Consider the following 11975-nt stretch of genomic DNA (forward strand, 5'->3'; position numbering starts at 1 on the left):
CTTAGTGTTTTAAATGGGGCCACTTCTCAGATGCCCATAGAGGAGCACCCATTTTTCACCGGCAGAGGAAAAGCCTTTCCTCCCTGCCTGATGGTACATGATCTCTAAGGAAAGCAGCACGATGCTCAGTTCTCCCGGTGCCAGTAGATTGCACAAATAGGAGGCAAGGCCAGCAACATGTGAGACCGGATGTTTCCCTAATCTTGCAGCTGCTACTATTGATCTTTGCTCTGACGCTTTACTGAATTCCATTTATAGATGGCAGAGCAGGGTCTCTGCTGGCTGCCAGATCGCTGGTGGCTCAAGGCAGAAATTCTCTATATAAACCTGGTAGATGTCTGGTTCAGGAAGCTAGAACCTGACTTTCCTTAGAAGATTCCATGACCTCTGTTCTGCCAGGGACAGAAGACTGACCAAGGAATCTCTATTATGCATCTAGAGTGATTTGGACATGTCTAGAATGAACTGAATGCCCATGCAAACAGTTGTATTTTTAAATCTTTCTAAATGTAATGATGCCAAGATTCAGATAAAGCTCCAAAGGAAAGAATTCCCATATAAAAAGCTAACCAAGAAATTCCTTGTTCACAGCTCTTCACGTTGCCCCTGGAAACCATGTCTGCTGCATTTCGGTTGAGTATAATATGATCCAGGGTTTCTAGAAAATGTATCTTATGCGCTAACCTTGCCAAGTGGCTCTTAAGCAATCCAAGTCATTTCCAATTCCTAGACTTTTTAATTAATACAGCACTGCTGCCTACCAACTCAGGGCAGGATAAAATTCAGCAGAAGAGTCTTATAAAAGATGTTTTGAATAAAGAAAAGAAAACTAAAAAAAATTTGACACTTTGATTGACTAGAAGCTCTGAGTCTTGGGTGCTCAGAGCCTCCCTAAACATGCCACAGGTGGCAAGGGTCAAAGGGAGTCTGAAACCAGCATTTTTCTAGGACGATCATCCCTGGGTCCATTTTAGGCACGGAACACACTGAACCTCTAGGAAATACTTCTTTCTATTCCACTAAAGGAGATGGCTCAGTGGTTTGTAATTTTCCCGTTGTCTCTGAACAAAGTCTCTTCACAGTGCCAGTCCATTAATCCACAGACTTCGACATGCTTACCTGGAAATCCTGTTAGAAAGTGGGTTGCGATCCAGTAAATCTGGGGTTGGGTCTGCAATCTCAGTGCGTGCCGAGGTGATGCCGATGTTGTGTCCACACACCCAGCTAAGAATAGCAAGGGTCCAGACGAAGAAGAGCAGAATTTCAAGCATGGATTGATTGATTACCTTTTTGAGTTTGTATCTAAGGCCCTGCCTCTAATCAATCAACCTCCCTCCTCTCTCTCTACCCCAATCCCATTTTATTCCTGACACGATTTTTATGTAAATATTCCTCGAGCTCTTTGCTCACTGTCCTCACCACGCAGTCTCTCTCTCATTCCCTTGGGGTCCATGGCTCTCTCCACTCCACTCTGCTCCTCCCTTGCCAATATGAGTATTGTTCCTGATAGCATTGTAAGGATTGCCCACTCTTCATTTCTTCCAAGTGAAGCTTAGAGACATTCCCAGTTTACTATGTTGCTTATGTTTAAGCTATTTTTTTTATCTTATTTTCCAAAACTTATAATTCACATTATTTTTCAAAATTACTATCAGTTCCACAACACTTTTTGAGATGTCAAGAGCTTACAATGATATCAAAGTTGACATCCCTTTCCCTGGCCCTGGGAACTGCACTTCCTCTATAGATGCTTAGATGGTAACCTCAGTGACCTGCAGGGGACTTTGGAAGAGAGAGGTGTTGGAATATGCTCTACACAATGCTACCAGTGGGAATTCAGACTTGAAGTGAGAAACTAACAGAGAACTTAATTGACATTTCTGAGAAAGCCCGAACAGTACAGGTAAGAGCATGCCCTCCTGGAGACCTTGAAGTTGAGGATCTGGACCAGGACCTGCTTATCACCTTCAAGGGTGGTAGGCAGACTCTTGAGGTGAATATAGGGTGGAAGGAAACTAGTCATCTCTATTAAGGAGTTGACTAGACAAAGGACCATCCTTTGTCTTCGAGTTGTGTTGGGCAGTAAAAGCAAACGTAGACTCAGTGGCTTGGAGCATGGGCAGAGGTTGGTGTGAGCTTTTAATATTCTTCTGTTTGTGGAGTGTGTTGGGGCTGGGACACAGACATAGAGCAGTTTACACACTCCTCATTCAAGGTCCTCAGAAGGGCTTTATGCCTTGAGTTTGTTCCAGAGCCCAGGTCTCGTCAGGGGAATGTGGAGGCTCAGGTCTGAAACTTGTTCAGTCTTTAAGAGACGTCTGGAACACATGCCCTGCCCTAATAAAGTCAATACTTATGTTCATCCTGGAGATCTGACATTCCGATATGTGGTACTTAGGGCTCTTGTAGATGTTGGAATTCATGAGTCCCTCTGTAGGATATGTAAGATGCTGGTGGGAAAACACATCATATCGGACACAGAAACACACACACACACACACACACACACACACACACACACACACACACACGCATAAACACACACATACACACACACAGCTAGAATCTCTGTAACAGAAATTGGTTGTGGCTTGTTAGGTGGAGGGCTGCCTCTTGGTGATATATATTCCTCACCTCCTGAGACAGGGTATCTGGACCATTGACATATGGTTGAAGAAGTACTGAGTCCAAGAGTTATTGAACCTTCAAGCCCTAGTTTCAAAAGCAAAAATATAGTAATAATAACTATTAAATTTTAAGCAGGTTATGAAGAACTCATTTCTATAACTAAATCCAGTGCATAGCCTAAACCTAGACTAGAGAGTCTGTTAGATCAATTTGAAACCATTAAAATCATTTCGACCATTGATGTACATACAGGGATTTGGCAAGTGGTTTTAAAATCAAAAGTAAAAATAGCATGTGAAACACCAGATGGAGAATATGAGTTTATGTTTCACCTTTAGACTGAGAAGTCCCCCTACCCTTTCCAAACAACTGGTAAATGAATCATCGCGTGAACCAGGGACTCCTGCCAAAGCATCTATTCACCGTCATATGTAATACAAAGTATAAATGTGGCAGCCCATCTAGACTTCTCTCCTTCTGCTAAGGGTAATCCATAAAACCAATGGCTTAGCATGAAGCTGGATTTATAAAAACCAGATATTCAAAGTCATGGAATTTAAAAATGAGCCCCACTGCAGATAAACATTGAAGCCGTAAAAAAATTGGCAAATACCTAGAATCAATCATATTTTGAGGGCGTGAAAGGATTCTATGTATGTTAACTTTTTTTTAGTGTTTTTCTTTTCTTTATTTTCAGTTTCATTAAGGCATAATTGACAAAACTGTAAATATTTAAAGTGTACAATGTGATGATATGGTATATGTATACATTGTGAAAGGATTCCCACCATTGAGTTAATAAATACATTCATCACCTCATATATTTATTTACCTTTTCTTTTTCAACTACAGTTGGCATTCAATATTATTTTATATTAGTTTCAGCTGTACAGCATCGTGGTTAGACATTTATATAATTTACAAAGTGATCTCCCCGATTACTCTAGTACCAACCTGGCACTATACATAGTTATTTCAATATTATTGACTATATTCCCTATGCTGTACTTTACATCCCCATGATTGATTATTTTGTAACTATCAATTTGTACTTCTTATATCTTTTTCTTTTTTGGTGTGAGAACACTTAAGTTATACTCTCTTGGCAAATTTCAATTTATGTATGTTAACTTTTACACTATGGAACTCAAGCTGTCTCATTAATTCACACAGATCAGAAGGATAACCAAAAAGAGATTCAAAAGACTTTCTAGGTGTTTGTTTCTTTAAAGGATTTGAGCTTTTCAGATTTTTTTTTTTGAATTCTTTAAAGTAGTGACTAATGCACCAGATACTAGATTAGGAAAGAATTATAATAAAAACACCAAAAAAAAAAGTGGAACTTTCGAATAAGACCTCCCTAATAGAAAATTGTTAACAAAGGAAAGGAATTTATAATCTCTACATAAAGAGTATTGAGTAGTTATTGAGGTCTATGGTAAACTCTGGCCAGATGGTTTCAAGTCAGAGTTCACTCATGTGCCCACCCAAGGTTGAACATTCAGGAAGGCCATACTAGTGGAAGTAACAGAGGTAGCCAGGCAACACCATCTGCATTTTCATGTGAACATTCAGTACCATGCCAGAAACAGGGAAGATTCTGGCAGATCCGCTAGCATGAAAAACAGACAGAAAAGCTTACAGAGGGAGTTCCCAAGTGAGCATCCTGTTTAGTCATTGAGACTTAACTCAGAAGAGAAAGGAAAGCCATGGTGAAATGTAGTTCCTTTTTTTAAAATACATTTACTGGGGTGACATTGGTTAAAAAAAAAAAAAGTATAGGTTTCAAATACACAATTCTATAATACATCATCTATCTATTGCATTGTGTATTCGTTATCCAAAAGTCAAATCTCCTTTCGTCACCATATATTTGACCCCTTTTACCCTTATCTACCTTCCTCCCATCCCCTATTCCCCCTGGTAACCACTATATTGTTGTCTGTGTCTAGGAGTTTTTGTCTGTCTTGTTCTTTCTTTTGTTGCTTTCAGTTTTATATCCCACATATGAGTGGAATCATATGGTCCTTGACATTTTCCATCTGACATGGACGAATCTTGAGAATATTATGCTAAGCAAAATAAGAAATGCAGTTCTGTTTAAAGTTGTAATGAATTCTGTTATCTGGAGAGTGTTGCCTGCCTGGTAAGATTTGACTCAGTGCATACAGGAAACTAACTGCCCAGGATCCCTGCTGGATGGAGAGTCTAGATGAGGATAACAAGGGTGATGAGCCAGACAGATTCCCCCGTGAGCAGCTGCACTGACTCACCTATGGGGTAGAGAATAGGGGCTGGGCTGATCAGAGAGGGGAGAAAAGAGGGCCACTCTGATTGTCATTTCCCACTCAGAATATTTAGTGTTGTGAACACAATCTGAAAGGAAGAGCTCAAACATAATCCAATCTCCAAGTCCATCTTTTATCCAAAATACCTAGATCAAGGGCAAGAAACACCTTTTCCCCTACTCCTCTTTGAAATTGTCCAGCCAGAGAACTCCCTCAAGTTATCCACTAAACTCACTAAAGACTGATATCTCAGTGTCTGACAAAAAGTTTGATTATGCCACCCCAACTTGACTAAATACTTGGGAAAGCTTCTATCACCTCCCCGTCCTCCTTCTTCTTACTGCACATGGAAGTGTCTCACGGAGTGAACGGAAGGAAATGGGCCTTCCTCTGCGGGTGCGTGCAGTGGATGTCATGGTACCCCTGTGATGGAGATGAAGATTTGTCATCCTATCAGGTGTATTTGCAAGTTCTGCTTCCTCATCAGAACCCCCCTTTCTTTAATTCATGAAGATCTGTGTTGTAGAATGAGGGCCCAGAGTTGCCCTGCGCATTTAACTTAACCTCGAACATCTCCTCCATTCTCCCTTCCCTTCCGCCACATTTCCAGGCAGAATGAAGGACGCTTTCTAAGCACTTGGGGTTTCTCCTTCGTGCTAAAGCTCTTACATGGAGTGTCCTTATGGGTTTACTTCACACAGAATCTCTGGATTCAGAGGATGTTCTCTTTGACTTTCTAGCCCCAAGATCTAGCTTGGCATCTGGCAGTTAGTAGGGGCTTTTTGACCATGGAATGTACAATACCAAGAGTGACCCTAATGTAAACTGTAGACTTTGAGTGATAATGATGTGCCATTGTAGGTTCATTGATTTTAACAAATGCCCCACTCTGGTGAGGATGTTGATAAGGAGTGAGGCTGTGCATTTGTGAGGCCGGAGGGTATGTGGGAAATCTCTGTACCTTTTGTTGTGGACCTAAAACTGCTCTAAAAATTCAAGTCTATTTGTTTTGAATGACTATATACCTCTTAGAGTTGGAAACAGTCTCAACAGACAGCATTATGATGCATATTGTAGTTGACAGTATTTTATTTAACTTTCTCTTTGCTTTGTGTTTTATTTTGCAGGGTGTGAAGAAGCTGGACGTGCCCTGTGGAGGGAGAGACTGCAGCGGGGGCTGCCAGTGCTACCCTGAGAAAGGGGGGCGGGTAAGTCACAGCCCTGCCATAAAAATGATCTTCTTCATCCTTCTGTTGTAAGTGAAAGTGCCTTAAATTGCTGGAAAGTCAGTTGCATACTTTTCTAAGAAATATAGTGCCGATGTGTTCTTCTCCACTGGAACAAACAATAAAAAAATGGAAAATTGGGTCAATTTATACTACTTTCCTAATAAGCTGAGAACAATGCTAACTTTCTTAAGCCTCTTTTCTCTTGTTCATTGTTGTGAATATGAAGGTATATATTTAATGCAATGAAGTTTTATTCTTATGATGTTTTACATAAACATATATTTTGTAAAATATTACATAAGGAAAACATTGTTGCATTTATACTACAACACAGATATTCAATCTAGAGGGTACCAACATCATACCACTGAGAATCATTCTACTTCTAAAATTATTCTACTCATTTCCTGAATGTCCTTTATATAGCCCATTTCATAGATAAGTAAGAGAAAATAAAGGTTACCCCAAACTATCATCATAACACCTGGCAGAATTTGAAATATGGACCTGATGCGTGTTTTAATATGTTCAATCAAAGTGGTTGGCCTCTCGTTCCATTTCCATTAAAGCTGATGTTTGAGTCTTGGCATGACTGATTTTAAAACGATATTGTTTGTATTTATATGTTTAAGCCCATGTTGGTGTGTGACAGTGTGCAGAGCCATATTTTGTTTTCTGACAGAGTCTTTTGAGTATCTTTGCCTTGGAATCTTACATTTCCTTCTAGGACCCATGCTAGTCCGATGCCATGTTGTGAAAGGCAATTGGGAGTTCTTGTCGGCGTTGCCCTGTTGTTGGAATCAGAAAGTACTGCCATCCTTAGGTGTTCCAAATGAATGTCACTGTGTTGAATCCTGCAGTCAGGTTTTAAAGTAGCCATTCCCCATTCCCACCACCCAACAGGAAGGACCATCTTGTTGGAGCTTGGCCTTTGTGGCTGGGTGTTGTATCATTCATCTTCTCCTACCTGCGTCCCCTCCAAAAATCAAATAAATAAAATTTATGGTAGGAAGCCCCTTTATAAATGTAGAGGTCATACTGAAAAACATGTGACTAATCATTTTTTTACAGTCAAAAATCACAGTTGAGGAGCTTCTTGCCACGAGACCAAAGCTTCCATTTCCGCGTGCTGTGTTCATCGGGAGTTGCAATTCTCAAAACAGTTCTTTTGTGGTTGTTTTAGTAGTGGGTCACTCTGCTTGGAGTGGGGACTTTACGCTTTAGAAATTTCTAGTTGAATATCATTTATCAGCATCTAACCAGGAAAAGCATTTTGTATGCATAGACGCCATTTCATGAGATTTAAAATGTCCCTGGGGTCCCTTGCTATAGGTTTTCCCACGATGCTTATAGAGCAGTGATGAAAATGTCTGACTGCAGAATTCTCCCCCTCCTAAACACTTGACTAGCTCAGCCTTATTTGGGCATGGGAAGACAAATTAGTGGTGTACAAGTATCTGTGAGACTCGCCTGTGGGAGGGAGTTCAACTCTATAGGGATTCTACATTCTTTTTCATGTGATCAGCCAAACAGAACTCATACAAACTGAGGAGGGTACTGGGTCTATTCTTTTTCACTTTGTGTGATTATTTAGTGCAGAAACAATATAATAATATTGCTTTATTATTTCCCATAATGCTTTCATAAGAATTTTGTTCTTCGGTAAAGCTAACTTATTCTGATTATTTCAATATTTGATAACATCTGCATAGCAATGTACTCTTATAGAACTGAGAAAGGTCTTTTCTAAGAGGTTATTAGAAGGGAGATTTCTAAGGGTTCCTAGGTCTTTCTAACTCAGTAAGTTTACAGTACAGGCCTTGAGACGTTTTTATTTTCCATTGTCCCTAATTAAGAAAATACCTTGAGTCTGTTTCTATACATTGTCAAGTAAAGTAGAAAATTGGCACCTTCTGATGAATTTGATTAACATAAGAAGTTCATTACCCAGTGTGGACTTGACTTTCCTCTTTTCCAACAGGTTATCAACACTGATTGAATTAATTTGAGATATGGCAGTTATCTGAGTAGTCTGTTCAAGAGACAGAGCCAGATGACACCCCATGTTGGGGCCTGGCCTATGAGGTCCACTGTCTGTAGCGTTCAGATAGATCTCTTCACACTGCATAATCATCCATACTGTCATTAGCTCTGGACCTAGACTCACAATGCATTTGGACCATACAGATCCAAGTTGGATTGTTTTAACAGCCAGCGCCCAAGGCACCTCAGTTGATTCAGGTGTGCCATTGAATGTTAACCAATAAGACTGTGGAAATGACTGATGGTGAAACGTAAGAAAGAAACCTATGGAGGAGAGATAAATGATACCATTTATCATTTCCTATTGGGTAAGCCCAGTATATTACTGAAGATATTTATTATTAGGACAGTTGCCTACACTTCATTAAATCATTTATTAAGATGCAGTGTTTATTTCAGTTCTATAAAACTGGCATATGTGTATTAAATATTTGTTGATTAACAAATTTACCCAGAGGTGTTCTTATGGAAAGCAAAACTATTTCTGCCCTACTTGTGACTTGATAGTATTTTTTTTAAGTAATGTAATACATAAAAATAGTAGTTGGACAGATTTTGCTGTTCAGAGAGCTGTGTGCATAGTTTGTTCTTTCCCACAGCTTCCCCTGGGGTCTCTCGCTATATATTTTCCCCACAGTGCTACTGTAGCAGCGATGACAATGCCTGACTACAGAACTCTCCACTCCCAAGCACTTGGCTAGCTCAGCCTTATATGGGTATGCGGTAGAGTTAATTTGTTCGTCACCATGGTGACATCTAACATCAGAAACTGTATGTTACTGGATAACTTTTGGACTCTAAGCAAAAATCACAAATGTACTATAGACTCCAATTCCAAATGACTTCTCATGTTACTAAATGAATAAGCTCTGTGTAAAATGTATTGAGCCTGATTCTCTACCCTTCAGTGGTGGGTGGAGGATTGTCTCAGAGAAAGCATTGTTTCTCACAGGCGAAACCACATTGCTCTGTGGATAACTCTAGTAAGCCAGTAGCTGGGGAACGAAGAGACAGAAATTGGTCCAGCTGTCTATTCACTCCTCACTTCACAGTCAGAGCTGGATGATCTAACCCATGTCCTCTAGTTCATTCACAAGGGTAGGAGGACATTGACATCAAGGGTAAATGACCCCCTCCAATCTTGGTCCAGAACAAAACTCAAGTTTTAGAGCTTTTTGATGAGTGCTTTTTCCAATACAATAATCTTTTATGTCTGCCAGATGTTAACATATATGAAGGGGATTCTCCAGAGTGGAGAGAAAGGACACAAGCAGAGATGAAAAGAGGTTTGGCAATCTGTACTCAAGAGATACTGTTCCTTAGCCAATTCTCTAACCACCTCTTCAGTTGTTTAGTGAATTTAAAAAATAATAACTTTAAGAAATGATTTAAGATTTTATTGTTGGGAGGGTCTGTATTTCAAATAATGAAATATACTGGAGTAATTAAAAATTATAAGTCCTAATTCACCAATACTACACAGGGTGATATGCCCAAAGAAAGTCAATACTTCTCAGACTTTCTCCACTACTAAATGTCATACAGTCATCAATACCAGACAAAGCTGTCCAGCCCTCTTATCTTTTTCTATTTTTTCTTCTTTTTTTCTTTATACACCTTGGAGATGGAAGGTAATTGAATGGGAAGCATCGGAATGAATTTCTATTATAGAATTTCTATTGAAACAGAGTGACTGCCACCATGTGATGGCAAGATTAATAATACGGAAAACAGTAGAGAGAGCAGGTGAAGTATCTGATTCGACAAATAAAAACATCTTTGCCTTTAGACATTAACTCACCTAAAAGGTTTTGAAATTCTCAGATTTTTCTAACTCAGGTCAATTTTAATTCATTATTTCGTTGACTTAGGGATGTTCCCCCATCCCTTTGGTTTTTGACCATAAACTCAGATCAGATAGGTAATTTCAACTTTTTAATGACATCAGCCTTCACAGGGCACCTGTTTTCCTAGGCAATCAGATATTTCAAAAATTGGTCAATAAGAATACAGAGTTTTTAAATCTAAAATGTTGGAAATTATTGAGATGGTTTAATAGCCCTGTCAAACTACAATGGGAAAAATAGAAACCACATCTCTGACTGATACCCAGAGCTCTATCATCAGCCCCTGAATGAGTGAATTGGCATCTTCCCCATCTCTCAGCAGTCATCCAACCCACAATCACCCTCTGTGGGCTTGACAACACGAGCCACAGAACTGGAGACTAAACTCCCAGAAGGTTGCAATTGATAAACTCACTCACATAAGCAGTGACTAAGTACTCGCGACAAGTTATGTTTAGCTGTTGCATTTTTTTATGTAGCTGAGTTTCCCACAGTCTCTGGGTCCCTGGACTTGGGACAAAGTGTGAGCGAATAATTCTTAACCTCGCAAGATTCCTTAAATTCAACAGTATAAATTGAAGTGAAAGAAAGCAGAGAGAAAATGAGTGAAAGGGGAAGCAAAGAGAAGAGTGAACAGAAAGCTCTTGGAGGTGGGTGGAGACAGATGAATGGGAACCTGAGAAAATTCAGTCTTCGGCACTCTGTCAGCTCAAATGGGCAGCAACCAGATGAAAGAAGCACAGCCTTAGCCTTGGGAAAAGGAGTAGGGGCACCTAGAGCAGCCATGAACCACAAGTGATTGGCAAGCTCTTCTCTGTGAGGGGTGATGTAGTCTCGCTAATAATAGTACCTTCTATCGTGTGTTGCTAATCATAAATCTTACCTACTCAAACTTAAATGTGTATAACCAAAATTTCAAAATAAAATTGATTTTTTCTTTGAAATGGCTCAATGTAAAATCTGAAAACTGGTAAACCACTGTGGTGTTATAGAGAGATTTTCAGTTCAGAATGTATGTACTATACGTGGTCCGGAGCTCCCATAGGTTTCCATAAGCAATGTGGCCGTCTGTGTTAGTTATTCAGAGATACTTGTAAGTGTGGAATGAAAACATCAGTGCTGCTACGGCAGAGACCTCTCTTCAAACTGCTGCTGTTTTTCCAGGCAGACATGTTTTAGTGGTGGTATGCTCAGTATACTTCACAGAAGTCATCTCCACTATTTTATACACTATCACAGCCCAAAAAGGACAAAGAGTTATTTGGAAATAGAAACGCCGCCTGCGTCTGGGCTTTATAATCCTTGTCTACACATAGCTCTCTTTCAAAATCGTGTGGTTATTTTTGGTATGCCTTGGGAACAATGGTGGTTCTAGCTCATCTGATGCCATGGTAGCTGCAGCAACTCAGTGACTTGGTTATTTTCTACAGGGAAAGTCGTATTTTAGCAGATTTAGACAATGCCCACCTAACTTGTACATCGCACATCGTGATGTGTTTTTAAAATAATATTTTCTTTATGTCTGCCATCGCAGAAAGAACCCAGCTTCATTTTAGCAATGGAATTTTACATTTCTTCAACACTCAAATATATGTTTTATATGATTTATGTGCAAGGCACTCGTCTGAGTGAACAGTAGAAGGATGTCCTGAACAGCAAAGGCAAAGGCCCTACATAGGTTGTACCTGGTGTGTTTAAGGAACAGTGAGGAAGCCAGTGTAACTCTAGAGGAGCAAAGAAGGAGAGCCTTATAGAAGGTGAGGTTCAAGAAAGAAGGTCAGGGACAGCGAGAAGGTTGTAGAAGAGTCTTAGAGACCATTTGACTGAGTGAGGTGAGGAGCCATGCAGGAGACTTCTTTAGAGAAGTTATGTGACTTATAATACTAAAGTCACAGAGCTCTCTATGTGGGGAAGGCGTGAGATTCATATTTTGGTAATCC

The 11975-nt window shown here is 39.8% G+C and overlaps 1 protein-coding gene across 2 annotated transcripts in view; it reads left to right on the top strand.

Annotated features, from left to right (window-relative positions):
* The window catches only part of COL4A2 (collagen type IV alpha 2 chain), a 186253-nt gene that overhangs the window by 44946 nt on the left and 129332 nt on the right, over window positions 1-11975 (top strand). For both annotated transcript variants that reach the window (XM_011373931.2, XM_011373932.2), the window contains exon 4: window positions 6044-6124. In XM_011373931.2, the coding sequence (XP_011372233.1) occupies window positions 6044-6124 (81 nt within the window). The remainder of the gene's footprint in view (window positions 1-6043; window positions 6125-11975) is intronic.

The sequence above is a fragment of the Pteropus vampyrus genome, unplaced genomic scaffold (assembly GCF_000151845.1).
Source record: "Pteropus vampyrus isolate Shadow unplaced genomic scaffold, Pvam_2.0 Scaffold236, whole genome shotgun sequence".
NCBI lineage: Eukaryota > Metazoa > Chordata > Mammalia > Chiroptera > Pteropodidae > Pteropus > Pteropus vampyrus.